Source organism: Pithys albifrons, chromosome 3 (assembly GCF_047495875.1).
Source record: "Pithys albifrons albifrons isolate INPA30051 chromosome 3, PitAlb_v1, whole genome shotgun sequence".
NCBI classification, from domain to species: Eukaryota; Metazoa; Chordata; class Aves; order Passeriformes; family Thamnophilidae; genus Pithys; species Pithys albifrons.
The window spans coordinates 64,593,038-64,614,860 of record NC_092460.1 but is presented as its reverse complement, the minus strand read 5'-3'; the positions used below and the strand labels follow the sequence as shown (position 1 = coordinate 64,614,860).

Below are 21,823 nucleotides of genomic sequence, written 5' to 3'. Positions count from 1 at the left end.
AGACTGGTGACCTGTCACTGGTGGGGTTCCACAGGGCTCCTGTGCCCTGTGCTCTTCAACATCTTTATAAATGACTTGGACACAGGACTGGAAGGGATATTGAGCAAGTTTGCAGATGACACAAACCTGGGAGGAGCTGTTGACTCCCTCAAAGGCAGGGGGGCCCTGCAGAGAGACCTCGACAAATCAGAGGACTGGGCAATCACCAACCACATGAAGTTAAACAAGGGGAAGTGCCGGATTCTGCATCTGGGATGGGGCAATCCTGGATATTCGTACAGACTTGAGAATGAGAGGCTGGAAAGCAGTGCCATGGAAAGGGACCTGGGGGTCCTGGTTGGTGGCAAGTTGAATATGAGTCAGCAGTGCCCCGGCAGCCAGGAGGGCCAACTGTGTCCTGGGGGGCATCAGGCAAAGCATCACCAGCTGGTTGAGGGAGGGGATTGTCCCACTCTGCTCTGCACTGGTGCAGAGTCATCCTTGAATATTGTGTGCAGTTTTGGGCACTGCAATGTAAGAAAGATATCAAGCTATTGGAGAGTGTCCAAAGGAGGGCAATGAAGATAGTGAAGGGCCTTGAGGGGAAGTCATATGAGGAGTGACTTAGATCACTCGGTGTGTTCATCCTGGAGAAGAGGAGACTGAGGGGAGACCTCATTTCATTCTGTAACTTCCTCATGAGGGGAAAAGGAGCGGGAGGCACTTCTCTGTAGTGACCAGTGACAGCCAAAACAGGGACACAGCTTGCAGGTGTCACACACGAGATAAGTTATTAAATCACTCCATAAAGAAGGAAAAAGTAAAGGAAAAAGTAGAAAACAGCTAGCAAGCACACTCTAACTACAAGTAACACAATAAATGTTGTAAAATCCCACCCATGGCCTAGTCCCATAGGTTGTATCATAGTGTCCAGAACTTTATTACAGCTTCTATTTGGATGTTACTCTCTGTCTAGATGTACTCTGTTCCATGATAAATTTCTCTCTTCAACTTTCCATTCTCATGGCTAGCTTCTCCCAAAACCTCGCTATCTCACTTTGTTTTTGTTAACCTGCTGGTTTTTCTCACAGGATTAATTAACTTTCAGTGTTCCCATCTCCATACTAAAAAGTACGAGCTACTGAGGCCTAGAGGAACTGCTTGCAGATCCCAAAAGCCTTCCTAACTCAAAAAACCTTTTTAATTCTCACAACAGGACACAAGGGAATGGCCTGATGTTGTGTCATGGGAGGTTTAGGTTGGATGTCAGAAAAAGGTTCTTCACCCCGAGGGTGTTTGGACACTGGAAGAGGCTCCCCAGGGAAGTGATCACAGCACCAAGCCTGACAGAGTTCAAGCAGTGTTTGGATGGTACTCTCAGGCACATGATGTGACTCTTTGGGATGATTCTGTCCAGGACTGACGGTTGGACTTGATCTTTGTGTGTCCCTTCTAACTCAGCATATTCTGTGATTCTGTGCAAATACTTCAGCAAAGGGCAAAGCAGTAAGTTAAGATAATGAACAAAAATTTGGCATAAAAATGTGGTCAGTATTTTGATCAAAATAGGATCCTCCAGGACTTCTGTTCAGGAGGACAGTCTCTGAAACAACCTCTGGCACACTGTTTTGTTGTTGTTGCTGTTGTTTTTAAATGTGTGTTTAAGTACCAGACAATTTATGAAGCTTAAAGGACACATTAAAAGAGAGAAAGTAGAATTGGAGGTTTAGTTTCAGTCAGTTGCAAATCAGTCTTAGGCACATGGACTGAGATATTTATGTGGTATTTAGTGAACTAAAAAAAATTAAATTATTTTTTCCTGAAGATTTCTCTATAAAAGCAGTTAATGAAAGGTATGACGTGCCTTTGTCCTTGTCACTGGTGTCAGAACATGTAAGAGAGATTTTGGTGGTGAGAGGAAATAAAACACCTGTTGTAAATAAAATCCTGGTAGCATTTTGTCTAGGCAATGGCTAACCTTTTATTATTCAAGGAAAAATGATGTGACAATATCCACTGGAAGAGCTTGATTACTTATGCTCATTTTCCCCTGAATTTTGTTCTTTGTGTCATGTTCCTAAAATTTGCAACAGAATTTATGTCTAAGACAAGCATTTCACCAAAGCCATCTTACCATCTGACCATTTGGTGTTATGCAGCCCTAGAACAGCTGTGTTTGTCAGAATAGAAAATGATTATGATTTCCAAGTGAAAAGCACTCCTTGAATATAATGTTGCTTTTTCAGTGGTGTTTTGGCATCAGATAAATGGCCTTTCATTCTATAAAACCAACATAAAATCCCTTTATGCATCTTTGAGGATTTAGCACAGTACCCTACATGTTTTTAGGTATATTTGCTGATTTAAAAAATACTGGCTTACCCATGCTGTTAATAAAGTTTTAAAAATAGTGTAAGCTTATTTTCTTTATTAAAATATATCCTGTTTTTATTGCTGAATATCAGCAGCATATTAATTTGTGAGTGTGAACTGCTTTATAAGCAAATATCAGTTGGAAATTCTATTGCTTTAAAAAATAAAGACGATGAATTAAATGACTGATTTTTTTTCAGTCTATATTGTTAAAATCAAATAGGCGATGGTTTTGTTTAGGCTCCTTTTAATGAATGTATTCCCTTACTTTTTAAAGGTTTGTTACCAAGTGCAGCGAAACCAGTCAGACTCACATTCAGCCAAATACATAGTTACTTGTTCAGTTTTATATGTAGGCTGTGGAACTTAAGTTTGGTTGCTTGTGTGCTTAAGATACTTCAGTGTGTCACTAAACCATAGCCTGGACTGAGACCCTAAAGATAGCCTAATGTGACATTTTGTATTGGTATGCTGCATAATCTGCATATCTCCTTCCTTATTTCCTCTTTCAGATTTTACATGGGTTTTCCAAAGGGAAAGCCTCTAGAAATTAATTTAAACCTTTTATATTTCTGCCACAGGGAGGAAATCATAGGCACATGTTTACTCATTTAAACAAATATGTTCTCTTATTGTAATCAAATAAAGAAACATTCACACTTATCAAATTCACATTCATTAAATTTCATTTTTTTCTTAATGTTTGGAGGTGCCATTGAGAATACAGAAAATAGCTATGCTGTTGTATTACAGTGCTCAGTTACTGAAAATGTAAGAGGAATTTAGTGCTGGTGACTCATGATACAATCTAATTAATTCCCTGAAAAGAATTTCTCAGTGAGTACTTCTACATTCTCAGAGATATTTTTGATAGAGACAGCTGAAGAATTCCAGAGAAGCCCTTATCTCTGCTCTTACAACTTCATAGAAGTGTTTTAGCAAAGGTCCTCTTTGGGGCCTGCCACAGGATCATGTTGTAACTGATGTCATGAAGAGGACACTCTTGTTCCGTAACTGTCAGAGTAAGGCCATGTACCATGAAAAGCTGTTCAGATGACACAGGTAGGAAAGTAAAATACATTTCAGCATAAACTTCTGAGTATGATCTGAGGAATGGCTGGACTTCTCCCTTTGGGAGACAGTGTAAAAAGCAAAAGTATATGGTGAATGAATATGTTTGCTTAAGAAAATGCAGCTGAAATGCAACACCCAGTTTTCAGTTGTTCATAAAAGAAAACTAGGGAATGTGTGTTGATTTGCTTAAGGTCAGACCAACTGCTCAACAGACATTACAGTCAGACTTCTCTCATCTCTTGATTCTCTTCTTTACCACACTGAGGATAACAATTCATTTAACTCAGTGCACTGCATGTAGTATAACGTAGTAAGTCTGTTGACCAAGTTTTTAAATAGTTCACTGACACACTTAGACACTCTTCTGTGTCTATGTTTGAGCAAATTCTGCAGATGCAACTTAGTCAAAACATATATTTTCTATTAAATATCTCCAAGATTCAACAGATTTATTTTTTTATTTTATGAATGATTTCTTTTTTAGATGTTACATTTTTCCTACATGTTTGATGTACATTGTTTTTTTCACTTTGAGTTCATGCTGTGTTTTTGTCAATAAGCTAAATTTCTTGGGGCATCCAGCTGTGGTTGCTTAGTACCAACAATGAATGATTGTTTTGAAAAACGTGACTTGGATATTACTTGTTGGCTGGTGCTCACATTACAAAATTAGAGTGCAAATGTGTATTCTTCATGTAAGGGCTTGGTTACAAGCTCTTCCAATATTTGAAATGAACTTAGACTCACAGAATTATCCAAATTTTGAGAAATAAAGAATAATGTATGAATTCAGGAACTTTGAACTGAAATGAAATGATACTTTTGATTGTGGATGTCCTTAGGCACATCCACATTTGACAGAGAACTGTAAAAATATGTTCAGCATTTTAAAGAAAAAATAGTACCTGTATTCTGCTTTTATTACATTTGCATTTCTAAAAAAATCTTCTTTGGTGGGTTTCATGAAGAAAAGATGCTATGCAAATGTTATTTAAAACACATTAGCCAAAATTTGAAAGTTTTGCTGTGATCTTGGGGGATTCTGCTGAGTTTATGCCTAACTTTTATGTATGCAGCAGGTACAGTTCTGGCTTATTTGTTGAAGGACTGCATCATCGTCAAAGTCTAAAAGGGGGACTCAGATTTTTGAGAATACACCAGGGAAGTGCCATGAATTTTTGTATTGGACTTTCCTGTTGAAGAATGGGTTGATTCCCATGCTCAGTTTGTTCTTTGTAATATATAGGTTGCAGGAACTGTCAATTTGAAGTAGGTATGTGGGAAACACCAACTGAAAGAACTGAATTAGTTATTAGAAAGTCAGCAGATCTTGAGTGGCATCCACCTACACCTTCTGAGGTTAACAAGATGTGGAGCTGCAGAACTTCTGGCAATAGGATGTACACCATCCTAGCAAATGGTCACTCTGCTGGGGAATTGGAGGGGTAATGTACAGAAAGGGCTCCAGAAGATGAGGTTGCCTTCCTTCTCCAGTGAGATGGGAACTCTATAGAATATAAAGGGTAAGATAATTGAGCACATGGATTAATATGGTGATCTTGCCTTGACAGCACTGCTGCAAGGGGAGATTCTGTCTTACTAACCAGGTGGAGTTCTTGAGGGGGAAGTCAGTAGACACTGAATTTAAAAAAAAGTATTTGATAAGGTACCTTGCCTGTAACTCAGGATAAATATTTTAAGCAGAGAACTATTTAATGTGTGTGATTGATTAATTTGAAAAATCCCAATACTAGTATATATCAGGTATATATTATAGTAGCCATGAAACTTTGTATAGTGATTCTCATCTTAAATGAGGAGGTCTTTATGAAAGAATGATGCCTTTGTGAAGGCCTGTATGTGGTCAGAGTCTTGTTTTAATCAATGAAGATGATGGTGAATATAAGAACTTACTGTTGACAATAATAGCTCTAACAATAATCTGAATAAAATTTAGTGTAATTGAGGCAGAGAATAGAGTTAATTCTCATTTCTGTTAGCTAGAGAGAAAGTAAACTTATCTTGAATTGTAGGCTTATCAGCACACAGAAAAGTAACTTTAGGCCTTCTATTTTCACTGTATTTGAAAAACAAGTGGTACCCTTACATATTAATCAAGACTGATTTTGGACTGACTACTGCACAATAGAAGAAAGTTAATAAATGACCTGTATTCGATGTTAGTTTTGGTTTTGTTTTTTTAATCAGAAAAGAAGATGAATGGACTGGTGGAGGTTTTGTGGAAAAATTTCATTTTTATAATTTCAGTTATGTAATTTTTGTTGGTAGTCCAATACTCCTCAGCCTATCACTCCCTACTTACACCTTGAATACCATGATGGTGGTTTTCCTACCACAATAATTCCCGATTTTAGTTTTTGTGTCATGAAAAGAATTGTTCTGAACTATGTCAAACAGCTTTGATTCCTAAAGAAGGATGGCAAGGTGGACATTCAGTGAAGAAGAGATAAGTTGAGGTCTATGTAATAAGTATGATTGATATTTGCTGTTATGTGAGATGAATTGATAGGTTAGCCTGCAAGATGCTGTCTCAGCCTTCACAAACTCAAGGAGGTGTTTTTCTACTATTTATTCGCCCATATTTTCTAATGTTGCCTCATAAGTTACAGGATAAAATACATTCAAAGGGATTCATATCACCTCATTTGAGATATTCACTGTGTAGACTTCTATAACTGAGTAATCCTCTCACCTCCCTTTATCAACAGTGATGTGCCGAACAGGCACCTTTAGGGTGAAATTCATCAATCCTATTTTAGGTGCATGTCTTCAGATGAGATTAATCAGGATGAACTGAAGTGCTTGCTTCACTCTCCATTGCTTTTAAAGGGGGGGCGGGGGGGATCTAGTCAGCTGGCTCAGCTGTGTACAATTGAGTAGGTATCAGTTGTCTACAATGTAGGCCTTTACGTTCAGATGAATCTCAATCCTATGGTTAAAACAAAACCAACAAAACACAAATGCACAATCAAAAGGAAAACCAAGTTGATACAGGAAAAAGGGCCAAATTTTGGTGAGAAAGAGGGTGAAAGAGCTGTGCCGTTTCTGGTTCAGCCTTTAATGATTTCTTTTCCTTCCCTCAGTCGAAGGCATTTGCAAAATGATCAGTTATTTCACTTGTACAAAAGTGAGTTGTAGTTCATGGTTTCTGTTTTATGTTGCTGATATTTTTCTCTTGTGAGAACTTTTTAGAATTCTGACATGATTTTTAGTTCTTTCAAGAGTAGTGCTGAATGAGTCTCCAGCTTATTTGTATTTCTTCACACATGGCCCTTGCCTTTGAAATCTACAAAATGCAGTCATGTTTAAGGTATTCTGTCTAATTATCTCCATGCCAACATAAAATAATGTGATTGCAACCTTGACCTCGGATAAGTTTTAACTAATTTTTAAAGACCCGCTCCTCTGGGATCACTACAGAACAGCTTCTACATGACCCAGTGCACTGGTTTGCTGGTTTTTATATTGTTCACTGAAACTGCTTCACCAGTTCTTCATTTCAAGCACTTTTCTTTGCTGTCTGTTCAGTATAGAGCATTCCCTTTTAGCTAGCAAGCACTCTGCCCTCTCTTCAGGGCCTTCTGTTGAATACATATCTTTGCTGGGTTTATTATATAACAGTCTGGCATGTAGAATAAACTGAGATATGATATATGTTATTTGACTGTGTATATACAAAAGGGTGGTGTCACATCAGTTTTGTATCTTCACAATTCAGACATTCTCTTCCCTGCACAGAGTGGGGAACCAGTCTCTATGGCCTTTTTGGACAGTGAGTTGAATTCATCTCACTGCACTTTAGATGTCTGCAGTGCAGATGTGTACATAAGAGCTAGTCACTCAAGGCTACTTTTGGTGTGAATTACAAGAGATGGGTGCTTTTAGAGTACAGTTCTTCTGACCTGAGGTCTGCTTTAAGATTGCATAAAATGCACCCACAAGAGACTGGTATGGCCCATTGACTGTGAGGGAAGTCTAAATGACTAAAGTAATTGTAGACACAGGTGTTACAGATACCTACACTGAATCAGGTTGTATCACCTCCTGTGTGGCTTTGTAACAGTGCTGTTTCCTATGCAGCAGTCATGTGTGTGTGGTTTCATATGCAAGATGTACTTTTTGTTCCTGTTAAAAAAATTCTATTTGGTACATTTTTGTGTAAAAAAATGATTACAAGATGTAAGTTGCAAGTGAAACAATCTAAAAATTTAGGTATAGTAAAATCGAGACATTTAGTAAATTGTAGAATTAAATTGTCTTATAGTAATTGTGATCTGTAGTGATGCCAGAGGAGGAATGGGTCTTTAAACATTAGCTAAAACTAATCTGAGGTCAAAATTGCAATCACATTATTTTATTTTGGCATCGAGAGAATTAGATGGAACATCTTAACTGTGACTGCATTTTGTAGATTTTCAAAGACACGTTTGGCTTACATATAAAAAATTCTACTCGTAATTTTAGTTATGGATTGTCTTTGCCATGGTGTGAGTGTACAAGTTTCTTCAGGGATAGAAAGCATAAACTTCCATCCCTTCAGGCAGTGTAGGCTCATTGCCTAGGAGCATGTCTTTTCCCAAGAGCACTTGTAAAAAAAGGGCTGTATATATACATTTAATTTCCATACAGTAGCCAGTATGTTCTACCTTCCTTTCCTGTAACAGTGGTGTCCTAGTGCTGAGGCTGAGGAAGCTTCAGTTGTGTCATAGGTTATATGAGGAACATGCTGGATGATCTTTGTCAAATGATTTCATTATGGTGGGCCTTTAATTTGCAGAATGTTGGTATCAGTGTCTTACAAGCACTTCTGAGGTCTGCTAATAAGCAGTGCTTCAGCAGAGCCAGGTAGTGCCATTAATCTTTGGATGAATAACTAGTGTATTTGTCTGAGGAGACATATTAAAGTAGGGTACAATGGCTTAAGGTGTCAGATTTTATACTGGCAGGAACAGAGGTATGTTTTTTTGAATAAAAAAGAATTGCTTTCCACTAAACCTCTTAAACCAATGTGCTTTACCTCTTGACAAGGTACTGAGTCATCCACTGCCTAGAGGAAAACACTTAAATCATCAATAAACAGCCATTCTTCCCAGTAGGAGAGGCAAATTTGTTTCTCAAGACTCCGTATGTAGTTCCTTGGTTGGACAAATGTTGGCAGAGCAGAAGTGGCCTCAAGAGTGAAGTGGTGAGCAGATTGCTTGCATGTGAGGGTGTCAGAGAGTGATGCTGACAGGTTCCAAAGGGCATTCTCTGCACCAGGAGAGATTTCTTGTCATTTCTGTGTAGTTTTAGGTCTAGGTCAGAGAAGCTTTCAGAAGGTATGGCAGCAAGGGTCCTCTAGTTCACTGCTTGCCAGGGGGATAGGAAGTGAAAATGTGATCACTTTGGGCCATTCAGGTGACCCCAAGGCTATGTATTCTGTTACCCCTATAACTGAACTTACTGCACAAAGCTTCTTCACCTCCCATGACCCTCTGGTTAGGGTCATCTTCCAAGCTCCTCCTTTTAGTTAGCTGCTCTTCTTTATGCCAGTTACTCTGTATACCTCTTGCTTTTTATTCTTCTGTCTGCAAACCTGTTTCTCTTCCTCTCCAGAGTAGCAGTGTTTGCTGCCTCATCCTTCCCTTCCCAGACCTGTGAATGTATTGATTGCTTCTGCTTTTCTTATGAATGTCTCACTGTTCTCTGTTCTACCTGCTCTAAAAAGTTCAAGAAAGGTGAAATGAGTGGTTTTCTCCCATTTCTTTTCCCTCCATGCCAAAGGCTGCTTTTGATCCTGTTTATCTTCCCTCCTTTCCAAGACACTTTTTCCCTGTTTCTTTGTTTTTCCATTTTTCTTTAGAATTCCTTCCCTTCCTTAGATAAGTCAAGAAAGCATTTACTTTGCCTGAGCATAGAAGACGGCAGAACTGGAACAAGCATATTGTTCTGGAAGCTGTCAGTAGGGTTTTTGAGTTTTCTGAAGGTAGTTAATTGGTAGAAAGTACTTCTAAAGTAGCTGTGAAGGAGATGAGATGATCCCAATGTGTGCCTCAAAGACATTTAACCTTGAAAAGACAAAATAATTTGCATTTTGAGTTCTGTGTTGCAAAACATAAGCCATCAGATGAAGAAGACCTGAGCTGAACTGGTATTAGTGTCCAATAATGAACTGCTTTTTTCCTGTCTGAAGTATCTACCCAATCCTAATAGACTATTGCCTACAATATGGAGGAGTAGAAACAGCCCTGGAAAGAACAAAAACTATTTAAGCGTGGGGAATAAATAGATGTAGACTTATAAAATATAAGTTTAACGTCATTTAGTATAAAATAAGGGGTGGAAGTTGTAGTGGTTTTAGCTAGGCCTCAAATTAGCAGGCTCAAGGAGTCTGCGTAGATTGGAAGAAACAGGTATTGCCTGACTAAGTAACTAGGAAGATATTTCACACCAGATGGCGCAAACCTAAGATATGAGTGCAAGAGTAAGAAGTGTTAGTTCAGTTCCATCATGGCTGAAGTAAAGACAGGTCACACTGCAGCTGTCCTGCTGTCTCGGTTTGAGGGGAAAAACCAAAATGTTTTACCCACAAGCAGGGGAGGGGCCTCCTCCACAATAATCACACCACTCTTTATCAAATTTAAGAAAAGGAATTTTAATACAAGAAGGATAACTGCTATATATATATATATATATGTAAACAGACTAGTGCAACCCACTTCCCCAACACCATAAGAGAAAAAAAAAAACAACAACAAAACCCAGCAGGTTTTCCTCCGGGAGAAAAGGTTATACTTAAGTGTCCTTGTCACAGCTCGGCTGGCTGCAGAGTGAGTTTCAGTCCCTCTCCAGCGAAACAGACGAGCAGTGGGCTTTCAGATGGACTCAGTCTCTTCCCCCTGTGTTCCCCGTCCAAGAAGCAGAAAGGTACGAGCAACCAGCAGCAAATCCAAGGCAGGCAGCAGCACGGCAGGAAAAGGTGGTCCGAAGTAGGCAGCGGCAAGACAGCCAGGGAAAACCCCAGCAGTAACCAGCAGGGCAGCCTGCCTCCTTGGAGTCCCCACTCCCCCCTTCCGCCGAGCCAAGACTGAGGAGAATATCCAAAAAAAAAAACCAAAAGAGACAAACCTGCCCCCACCCCAGCGATCACAGTTAACTGCTTCTTTTGTTAACCGCTGGCCTGGGCAGTTAAGTGGCAGGGGAGAGAATTTACATAATAATCCCAAACTACAACACCTGCTAAAGTGTGCCTTGCTGCTGCTGCTGCTGCTGCTACTTGCCTTTTGTTTGAATTCAGGGAAGTAGAAATATTTTGTTGTTATACTTCCTTGCTGGGTGTCTTTTAGGGTGCTTATAGATCTAGAGTGATGGAGTCTGTTTTTGATGGAAGATAGAAAATTTTTGTTATATCTAACTTGTGTGTGTGTTACATAGTAATTTTCTCTTAATTTTCTCATTTTTGTATAAATATATATAGTTAGTTTAAGCATAAACCTAGTTCTAAGGGTTTTTTCCCTTTGTCGCTTTTCTCAGCTGGAGAAAGGGAAGCTAACTCTGTTATTGAGCAGTTGGCATTTTGCCAGCGCAACCCGAAACAAGGGAGCTGTCTTGAGAGAGTAGCCCTGCCTGTGTGTATTGACTCTCTTCCTCAGTTTTTACTTGCTTTTTCATTTCGTTTGCTGTGTAAAGGCCAGGTGTAGTCCATCCAATGTGTATCTAAGTGTTACTTGTGAGACTAATTCTCTAATTTCTTTACATGTATCTGATAGTTCTTGGTCTCTGGGTAGAAAAAAAAAACTACTCAGTGGGCAAGATTATGTGGAAATAATTGCTTGCTTAATTTTCACAGAAACCAGTAGTTTAGTTACCTATATAAATATATGTCCTCTGCTACTGTGTGAGATTTAAACTGAGAGAAAAAAAAAGGTGTCCTGGAATACTAACAAGTGAGTAGAAAAAAGGGTGTGTGCTGAGTGGAAAAATATCTTCTTGTTAAGGATTTTGACTGATCCCTTTTATATTTTATGGGGTTTTTTTGTTCTGCTACAGATGTTTTGGGTTGCCCTGCCCAAGTTACTTACAGGAAAAGTAAGATTTATCTATTTATTAGATTTTTTTAATCTTCTGTTTACGTGCTTAAACAGATTTGTCTGCTGTTTATCTCCTTAAATGTCTTTGAGAACTTTATTCATTCCGTTCCGCTAATAAAATAAGGGCAATAATGTTTCCTGACCTATGGTCTTGTCTGTTCAGGTAATAATCTATTTTGACAATAACCTATTCTGCTGTGTGTTCCAGACATGATTGGTCTTCCAGTAAGATTATATACCACCATAACATAGCCTAATGTTAATAATGCAAACACCATGTTTTGGTTTATGCACTATTCAATTCCTATAAGCAACTGCAAACATCTCAATTTTTTGCTTCCATTCCTTTGCTAACTATATAATATTTGTTGTTACTGCCTGTATGAAAAACCTGTGTTTTCTTAAAATTTATTAATATTTTAAAAATATTTTTATGTCATTATTTCAAATTTTTTTTTATTACTGATGATCCCTTCAGTACTTAAAAAATAGTCACTCTATAAAAAATGGGTGGAATGCCTAAAGCGTTCTGAAAATTGGGCAACTGTTAAATCCCAAAAATACTCTGAGCTTTAATGTAGCAGGAAAAAACATAAGTCTTGTTTTGAAAGCTGAAGCTAGATATGTTCAAATTAGTGAAACTAGATAAATTCAAATTAATAAAAAGGTATGCATTTTCATTGTGAGAGTAAATATTAGTTGTGATGCATTATATAGTACTGTGAAACATTTTCCTGTTCTTGAATCTTCCTAAAACAGATGCTGTTGTATAAAGAGGAGCCATAGGGGTTTTACCTAAATTACTGTTTGACCTCTATTAATGCAGAAGTCAGATTACGTTGTTGTAATAGTCATTTTGGCTTTAGAATCTGTAAATTTGTAAATACATGAAATGTTTCTCTTTTTGAAAAAAATATTTTCTAAGTGAGTGTTAAACTAATTTCTGAAACTTCATTGTTTGCTGAGGTTGTAGAGTTCTAGCATCATGTTTTCTTACAGCCTTTGATTCACTGACTTGAGATCACAAGTATCTTCCCTCTTGTACAGTGATAAGTACTAAGTGTAACATTTGATTAATGAGATTGGAAGACTGGTTGTCTTTAAATTAGATTGAAAAGTGGAATATTACAGCTAAATTGTCAAATCAAATGTGCAAAGGTATTTCTGCTTAAAATAGAGCACTTATGTAAGGAGAAAATACACAGCAATTGTGTTTCTGAGAGGGAGTGAGAAAACACAAAAAAAAAGGATGCCTTGAAAAAAGCTACTCTGGGAAGTATCTGTATGTTTTCCCGGTAAGTACTGAGAATTATAAGCACCTCTCTTTTAGATCTCTGTGCTTTGCCTGAAGGGGCAAAGGGGTAAGAACTGGTATAAGTAGAGAAAGTGCTATACAAGTACTCACCTCTTTGCGTGACAACCTGGAAAATAAGCTGACTATTAATAGTTCAAATATATATATATCTTATAAAATGCTTATGGAAATTATTCACTTCCAGTCATCAGGTCTTGAAGGCTTTTACAAAGGAAAGTAGTACCACTAAATCGTAATGTACAATAGTGTAATGGAGATTAAAATATTACAGATAATCACTGAGATAGATTCTGGCATGGACATTATTTTTTTTGCTCTCATTCAAAACTGGGCATTTCTGCAAGTGTATAGGAGGGCTGGGGTCGGCAAGCTGTGGAGCTGGTACATCTGTGCTCCAGCAGTGGAGACTGTGTTTATGACCTGTGTCTTATTCAGTATATGGAACAGGATATGAACAATATCAGTTTGCTTTCTCACTTTTTTTTTGTAAGCATTTGTATTATCTTTCTTTTTCATTACAGCAGAATTAAAGATTATATTAGTCACAGGTTTCCAGGATGATAATGTTGGATGGAAATGCCAACTTCAGGTTGCTGTTATTGCATTGTAGTGACATTCCAAACTTGTAACTTCTTTGTTTCTCTATTATTTTCCACAGGGAGCAGCTCTAATTAGAATGTTGGCTAACTTTATGGGTCACTCTGTGTTTCAAATGGGCTTACAAGTAAGTAAAGACATTTCTGTCTTTGTGTAGATGTGCATTCCTAGGAGTTTCTCTTGTTCTTTTTCCTTTTGCATATAGTTGTGGAAATGTTTCTTTACTTCAGGGCCGTCTGAGGCACCACTGTGTCCCTGAAGCTGAATTTGGCAGAAGCTGCTGAGTAGCGTGACACACATTGCAGTGCCCCCAGTTTCACCTATATTTCTCAGTGAATGAAGTGATTACACTTTACCTGGCATGTGGTTTTGTGTCTATTTTGTGTAGATTGCCACATAGAAGCCATTTCATCCATGTCACAACGGTGTAAAGGACTAGCTGAGGAAGTAGCTATTTCACCTACATTTGATTGCTGGTCTAAAAAGTAATAACAAAATCAAGCTAGCTGGAAAATACACAGCCCTAAAACTAATAATGCTTTTCAGATAAGTATTTTTGCCATCCACTCCTCCATAGTGAAATCCTTGAGCTTTATTTTTACCTTTGATGAGCATGGAGTGCTCTCTGCCTTAATGATTTTTTGAAAACTCACTCTGCCTTTTAAAAGAAATTCAAAGAAGAAACATTTCTGTACAAAGAGCAGGAAATTCAACATGCTGATTACCAAGGATGAACTCTTTTCAACAATAATTCTGCACAAATGAGTGTTTCGTGAACTATTTAAAAACAAACAAGCCAAAGCATAAAAAACAATGTGACTCCTTCTATTCCATTGAAATCTGCTTGAGTAAATCATGTTACAGGCAGCTGTGATTGATGAATTATTTATGATGCAGCCTGCTACTTAGAAGTGTCCTTTAAAGTAAATTGATGTTCACCTGAAATACAATTATGCTAAGTTGGAAAGAGCAATCAATCTTATCTGTTCTTAGTAAGCTTTTCATTTTGAAATTTAAATAAACTATGTCTAGGATCAGGTCATTTTTTAACAGAATAATTCTACCTCTAACCAAAATGAATAGGAAGATAAAATATAAAACAAAAATTAAATGAATACATTGGTCCTGTCAGAGAGGTGTGTTCATGCAAAGGCAATGAAAGGAAATTTGCTGGGGAAATACAGCTTTTTGGAGACTTTACTGGGCATTCAGGGTTTGCAGCATAACTTACTCATGGGACCCAGCTGGATCATTTTCTTAGTTGTAACACCAGGTCAGATCAGTTTGATAAATTTCTCAACCAGATCTTAAAATCTAAAGTATCCTTTATAAAATCTTGTGTATGTCAAGGGTAAAACCCTCATCTCATTTAAGCCAGTAAGACTTCTGTCCTTAGTTCAGCAAACTCCATATTACAGCCAGAAACTTTTGCCTGCATACATCTGTCTGTAGGGAAATTCAACAGCATTTTTTCCCTATGAAGTAAGTCACTCAGGGTCTTAGGAAGGAAAAGTTTTATTGCGTACATCTCAAACCCTGTTTTTCTGTTTTCTTCTGTGTTTGCCAGAGAAATAACAGTGTGCAAGTTGTCCTGAAATGAACTGAGAAAAAAGTTCAGATCAAAGAATAGCTATACAGAGATTAATCATAATTACCATAAAGTTGTAATGGAGCTTTGTTTTTTTTATTTTAATGGTTTTCTATTATTTCTATCTTCACTGGTTTTGCTCTAAATAGAAACTCTTCTGTTTGCTAATGAAAGTCTGAAAAATTTAACTCTGAAAATCTGTCTAGTAAAAGTCTTGCCATCAAGTTCAGTAGGAAGATGGTGATTTTAACTAAAAATGGTTTCAAATTCAGATAGAGATTTTCCATGTGTATGTCTGCAAATTAAACAAAACATAAAGTTTATAAGCTTTTTCATAAGCTACAAATTATACAGTTGAAAATAATCAATCATTTCATTGTTTATATTTTGTGAACATAACAAAATACTGTTTCTGCACTATACACTTGGGAGACTATAGCTTTGTTAATGATAAGGGAAGCTGGAGGACTAACTTACCCTTTCTGTCATGCACTGGTTTAGGCATTTGAGCTCTTTAATCTGGTACCATCACTTGGGATCTAGTATTATGTTACCTTGAATACTATTTTAAGATGGAATTCTAGGGTTCAACTAAATGGCCTTTCTTGAGGATAGCTGCAAAATTGAGTATTACTACTATTTATAAATATCTTCAAGTAACAAACACTCTGAAAGTGTGCTTGATGGTTCATTCTTCCTGTATTACCCTAATGGCTTAGTAACCGAGTCCTGAAAGACCTCCACAGCCAGTTTTTTCAAGAGAATGCTGTGGGAAATGGTTTTGAAGACTTAAGTCCAGGCAGATAAAATCTACAGCCTTTCCTTCATCCACAAGGTGTGTTGTCATAGGAGTTCAGGTTGGTCACGTAGGACCCAGACGTGATCCCCTGGTTTTCCTGCACCTGCCATGTGATGGTGCTCAAGATGATTTGCTCCTCAACCTTCCCTGTCACTGAGGTCAGGCTGACAGGACTGTAATTCCCCGAATCCTCCTTCCAACCCATCTTGTATCTGGGTGTCATATTTGCCAACCTCCAGTTGTCTGAGACCTCCCCGCTTAGCCAGAACTACTGATAAGTGATGGAAAGTGGCTTGGTGAGCACTTCTGCCAGCTTCCTCAGTACCCATCCGTTCCCATAGACTTTTGTGTATCTAGGTGGTGTAGCAGATCACTGACCATTTTCCCTCAGATGACTCAGTTCTGCTCTCCATCCCTGTCTTCCAGCTCAGTGAGCTGGGCACCCAAAGAACAATTGGTCATGCTACGAAAGACTGAGACAAAGAAGGCATTAAGTACCTAAACCTTTTCCTCATCCTTCATCTCTATGTTTTTCCCCACATACGGCAAAAGATGGAGATTTTCCTGAGCCCTTCTTTTATTGCTAATATATTTATAGGAACATTTTTATTGTGTTTTACAGAAGTGACTAGATTAAGTTCTACTTGAGCTTTGGCCTGTTTAATTTTCTGTCTGCATAACATCACAACATCCTTATAACCTTCCTGAGTTTCTTTCCACTTCTTCCAAAGCTCATAAACTCTCTCCAAAGTTCTCTGTGCCACCAGACTGATGGTCTTCCTTCTGGCTCATCTTTCAGTACATGGGGATGGGCCACTCCAGGACCTTTAAGATGTCTTTCTTTCCTGGACCCTTTTGCCCTTCATGACTGCCTGCCAGGGGGCTCTCTCAACCAGTGTTATCATCAGGGCAGGGTGACAGTTCTTCTGACCCCTGTCCTTATTTCTCCAAGAACTGAAAAGTCTATCTTTTCATAATCACTGTGCCCAAGATGGCCTTCAGCTATCACATCACCCACCAGTCTTTGTTCACAAACACGAGATCCAGCAGAGGACCTTTTCTAGTTGGCTTACACTCCAGCTGTGTTGGGAAGTTCTCTTCCACATGCTCCAGAACTTCCTATACTGTTACCTCTGCACTGTCTTGTATTTCCAGTATTAATATTGTTTCAATTCTTTTTAGTGTATTAGCTATGTCCTTAAGGGTTTAACAGATAATAAAGTAATCTTATAGTTTTATTAAACTAGCATAAATGAAAATGAGTAGCCCTTTATTTGTATTTGTATTTTTTGTGGTTTCATCAAAATCAAGGTATAATTCATCATCTTATTAAGGGCTACAGATTTAGAGCTTTTATATAAGAGCAACTACAAACAGGTATGGTAATCTTTGGGTTAAAGAGAGGAAAAGATAAGGTTTAGAGCAAGAAGTAAATAGGATTGCTACCTATTTTCTTCACTTCCTCTTTATGCTTAATCTAGTTACTTGCTGTCACCTGGCAGGTGGACTTTTTGAAGAGCAGGTTAGGATGGCTTGGGGATGAAAAATCCCTTATATGTCAAAGAAAAAAATTGACTGTGTTAAAAAGAAAAGTTGATGACAGAGAATGGGGCTCTTTGGTGATTATTTTTAACATGTGATCTGAAGCAAATATGCTAATGTGCATATGATCCATAACAGTTCACCAAACTGTTCTGTTGAGGAGTCTACAAGAAAGTGAAATTTTGGTAGAGATGCTCAGTTTTACAGCACAGATGTCTGCGTAGAGGTTCATATCTGTCAAGAATAACTAGCCTGTTCCTCTCATGGTAAATATACTGTGGAGGTCCATTTGACTATAATGTGGAATTTCCACAATAAAGCTGCAGCCAAGGAACTAGTGAAGGTGTGATTTTTGGGAAGCTCTTAAAAGACATGGTCTTGAATCATGTGACATTTTCAAACAGAAGATTTAGTAACAGACAGGACTTTTTTTTTAGAAGTTCTGGCATCTTGCATGATGTGTACTCTTATGCTCTGGGAAAATTCAAGAAGTGCACATCACTAAATGCTGTTGGTCTTCTTACAAAACAGTGAAAAAGCCAGTAATCAGGTAAGACAGTGATTTGACTATGATGAGGCTTGGTCAGTACCACTTGCTCTGATTATGTTTCTGAACTACATAGATTGAGAGAAGAAGCTCTAAGTTGGGCTTATCATACAGTCATCGCTCAGGGTGGTAATACGCAATATGATACTAGGTTTGTGTTAGATTTTCTGCTGTAATCTGTTCCAACTGTGTGTGCTTGAAATAGATAGTTGCTTACATGACCAGTGTCACTGTATTACTTTTGGGAAGGTTTTACTGCTTTATGACAATATATCTCTTCAAGTAATTAGTGGTGGGTTTTTTTGTTTGTTTTTTTGTTTGTTTTAATTAAATATAGAGAAAAGGCCCAGTGATTTAAAGGTCTAGTAGTTAGATCTGTTTAAAGAGGCACCTCCAGCTCTTTGATGATACATTTCTGCACTGGTTTATTCAAATTTTTTTATATTTGGTTTGATTATTTTGGAGCCTCATCTCTATTACTACGTTTGTCAACACTGCATTTCATTTGCTGTGTGGCAGCTCATTGATCACATAGATCTGTATCCTTTTGAACTTCACTTGCTGCTATGTATGTGTTCATCACTCACTCTGATTTAGTGCATCATCAGCAGTTTGAATTAGTTACTGTAGGATTCTCTGCTTCTGTGATAAATTAGCTGCTTTTGTACTTTAGGCTTCACATTGTGCATTTGGAAAAAGAATTTGGTTTGGATATATGCTGTCTTTTCTGGTGCTGTAGAGTGACCTCTGTATTGAAACAAATTGGTCAGCCTTTCACAGGAGCTATCTGGGGAAGTGGGACATGCAGAGTGTTAAATACAGCAAGGTTCAGATTTCAGTCACTTTTTAATATCATATTTCTGTCTATTTAGACTTTCTTTCATCCACACTGCTTAGTATTTCCTGGCTTTTAGACACCTACAACATGCATGTCTGTGTTCTGTTTAAATAGTCTATGTGAAATCCTATCAGAAACTTTTTGAGGTGTAAAATAAAGTGCTGATATGCTATTTTTCATGTTGTTTGCCACTTCTGTCCAAGAATATAGTAGTACTTGAAATATATTCATCTGTTTCCACAGTATTATTTAATGAACTATTTTTTACATAGTCTATTAAACAGTGTATCTGTTCTGTTATACCTATTTACTATACCTATTTATTATATATTTATTACCAATTTACTACACTTACTGTATGCTGAGACTTCATTAGAGATGTCTTTCAAGAGTTTTTTGTAAAAAAAATTTAAAAAAAAGGAAAAACAAACAAACAAAAGTTGAGGCCCCTTACAATCAGGGTCAGTGAAGCAATGAACTGCCATGCTACCCTCAGGTCAATAGTGCATGTGGAACTACCTGCAGTATTCTTTTGCTCAGTGGGAGGATGTAACTTTGCCACCATGCAGGGAATATCTTTACAGATGGAGTACCTCTGGTGTTGCAGCTGGTGCCTTTACTAAATGTTGAATAAAGTACCTTTTAGCACCTGTCTGCTCTGGTTTAGAAGAGCACAAGGTGTATGACCTCGTTGAACATCAGAGTATCACAATGGACATTCTGGCTATTAACTGTCCTTAAGTTAGTTGCTACTAATCCTTTTCCATTTTAAACTGTTTCACTTCTGTGAGCACTTCTCAACAAGAGAACTTAAGCATGTTAAAAGCAGGACATTAGAAGTCATAGCAAATCTTATAGGAGCTGACACCACTGTTTTCTACACTGCATGTCATACAAGATTGTTAATATCTTACGCCTCTTCTGGCCCCTAAGCATTTCTTATGTTTCTATTTTACACCACTCTGGATTTTAGTTAATATTTGTTAGGGAATTGAATGTTATGGACTGAACTCCTGTAGCTTTTCCACCCTGACTTACATATAAGACTGTAGGTCAGTTTCTTGCATAAGAAATTTCTATGAGTTGCAGTGTCGCAATATTTTTTCCTTTGAGAGTATTAAAGATGTATAGCATAGTAAGGGCCAGACTTGGGTAGCACTCCAAAAATGGAAGTTCTTCCTCTAGCTCCGACAGTGTTTGAATATACTGTGTATAGCAAAATACTACTGCTTAAAGAAAAAAATACAATGGAAGTTGTGTAATTTAAATACAAAGTTCCTGAGAAATTATAAAGTTGATTTCATCTTTCCATTCTTTTCTTTTTTGTGTGCACCTTAGCCAGGATTTTTTATTATGGAAGGGCCCAGTGTTTTTCTACATAGGACAATGTCCAATTCAGTTCACAAGGTGGAAAATGCTACCTGAATTTTCTTTTTGTTCAATAGTTCTGTATATTTTCATTTGCTTTGTAGCTCCGGTTCCTAACTACGTACAGTTTTCTTAAATGTCATCCAGTGTGGTATCAGAGTGCATCACCAACAGTTAATGAACAGAAAACATAAACCTCAGAGGGAGGGAAGGTGTGGTCCTAGCCTCATTTTGTGAATGGAGATCTAGGCACACAGAAATTTAAGTAAAAGCTGTGGAGTATGCAATACTCCCACGTGTCTTAGCACTTACAGATAGGAAGAGTTTATGTGTTCAAAGCACAGCTTCCACTGGCTTCATCATCAGGTGTGAGCACCCACTGTGGCTGCAGCTCAGCCTGCAGAGACACCAAAATGGGCCTCCAGCAAATATTGATTATTAATTTTAATTAATTTTGCTTTAAATAAATCAATGAGCATGGAGAGCCCGTACCTTTGAGAGAAAATTGAATCAATGTGAGTAAAATGAAAAGGTTCTGTGAAACTTGACTATCTATTTTGGAACCCAAGAAAATGTTCTTCTAAAGTGCTTAGCATTACTAACCATTTCAGATACTCAGAACATACATCAGGTTCAGTCACAGAGTCTATCTCTCCTACAAATCAGACCACAGTGTTTTCCTGAAACATGTTCTTTCACCCAGTGTGCAAGAAGATGATCCACAGCTGGAGTCGAGGTATTTGGTTTGTCTACAGATCTGTGGTTTAACTATTATCTGTTTGGAAGCTGAACATCAACAGGACTGAATGTAATGCACCATAGCAGCCACCCATCATGAGTGCTGGTGTTTTTTGCCCTATATAACATAGGTGCTGTGCAAAGGGAACTTTTTTCCTAAATAGGTAATTAACAGAATATTCCTGTTTGGTTATATTAACTCCTTTCCATTCTTTCTGTTCTGTTTTGTGTTTCTGGAGCATTTGGATCAGGTAGTTTTCTTCCCTGACTATCAGGAATTGCCACAAGAAGGGGCATCTTTGCTTTCTGCCTCAAGGTCAGGATCTCCCTCTGACCTTAAGCAGGTTTGAGCTCTTGGTGCAGAGAGAGACAGGAACTTTATAGCTGCTGAGTTAGCTAAAATTGATCAGTGTTATGAAAAAAACATGTTCTCGAAACAAGATCACTTTCCTTCTGACCATTAGAGCTGTGCTCCAGTGAATGTGGACAGCATAGCTTTTCAAAGGAAACAGTGACAAAAAAAGGCAAAATGAGATATATTTCAATATTTTCTGATGTTGACTGAAATTTTAGAGAATTCAATCTGAGATGTGCTTTTTGAAGGTAGGATTTCATCTCAAACAGTTACACTGTGGCCATATTGAAGGTCCCAGCAGGAAGAGTTACGAAGAGTAGTAGTGGCAGGTGCTGGTTGAACCTCAAAGCCAGTGATGTTCCCAGTATCCATGTACAGAGCAAGGGTACAGACAGTGCTGCCTTCATTAGGAGAAAGTCATGATGGTCTTTGGCCAGGATAAAATGTTACTTTATTGCTCTATTGCTAGAGCTTCTTACAAAAAGAAAAACAATTAGTATACACATTATGTATAAACAAAGTTTGTTCTTTCAGAACAGAATTGCCCTTTATGGCAATGGTAGAATCAGTTGTATTACAGACACGGCATAGGCATTTGCTTGGTTTGCCTCCGGTGAGCT

At 37.9% G+C, this 21,823-nt stretch overlaps 1 protein-coding gene across 1 annotated transcript in view; it reads left to right on the top strand.

Moving 5' to 3' along the window:
• The window catches only part of TRHDE (thyrotropin releasing hormone degrading enzyme), a 213,403-nt gene that overhangs the window by 106,756 nt on the left and 84,824 nt on the right, over positions 1–21,823 (top strand). Inside the window, exon 7 of the mRNA XM_071552209.1 lies at positions 13,490–13,555. Coding sequence (XP_071408310.1) covers positions 13,490–13,555 — 66 coding nt within the window. The remainder of the gene's footprint in view (positions 1–13,489; positions 13,556–21,823) is intronic.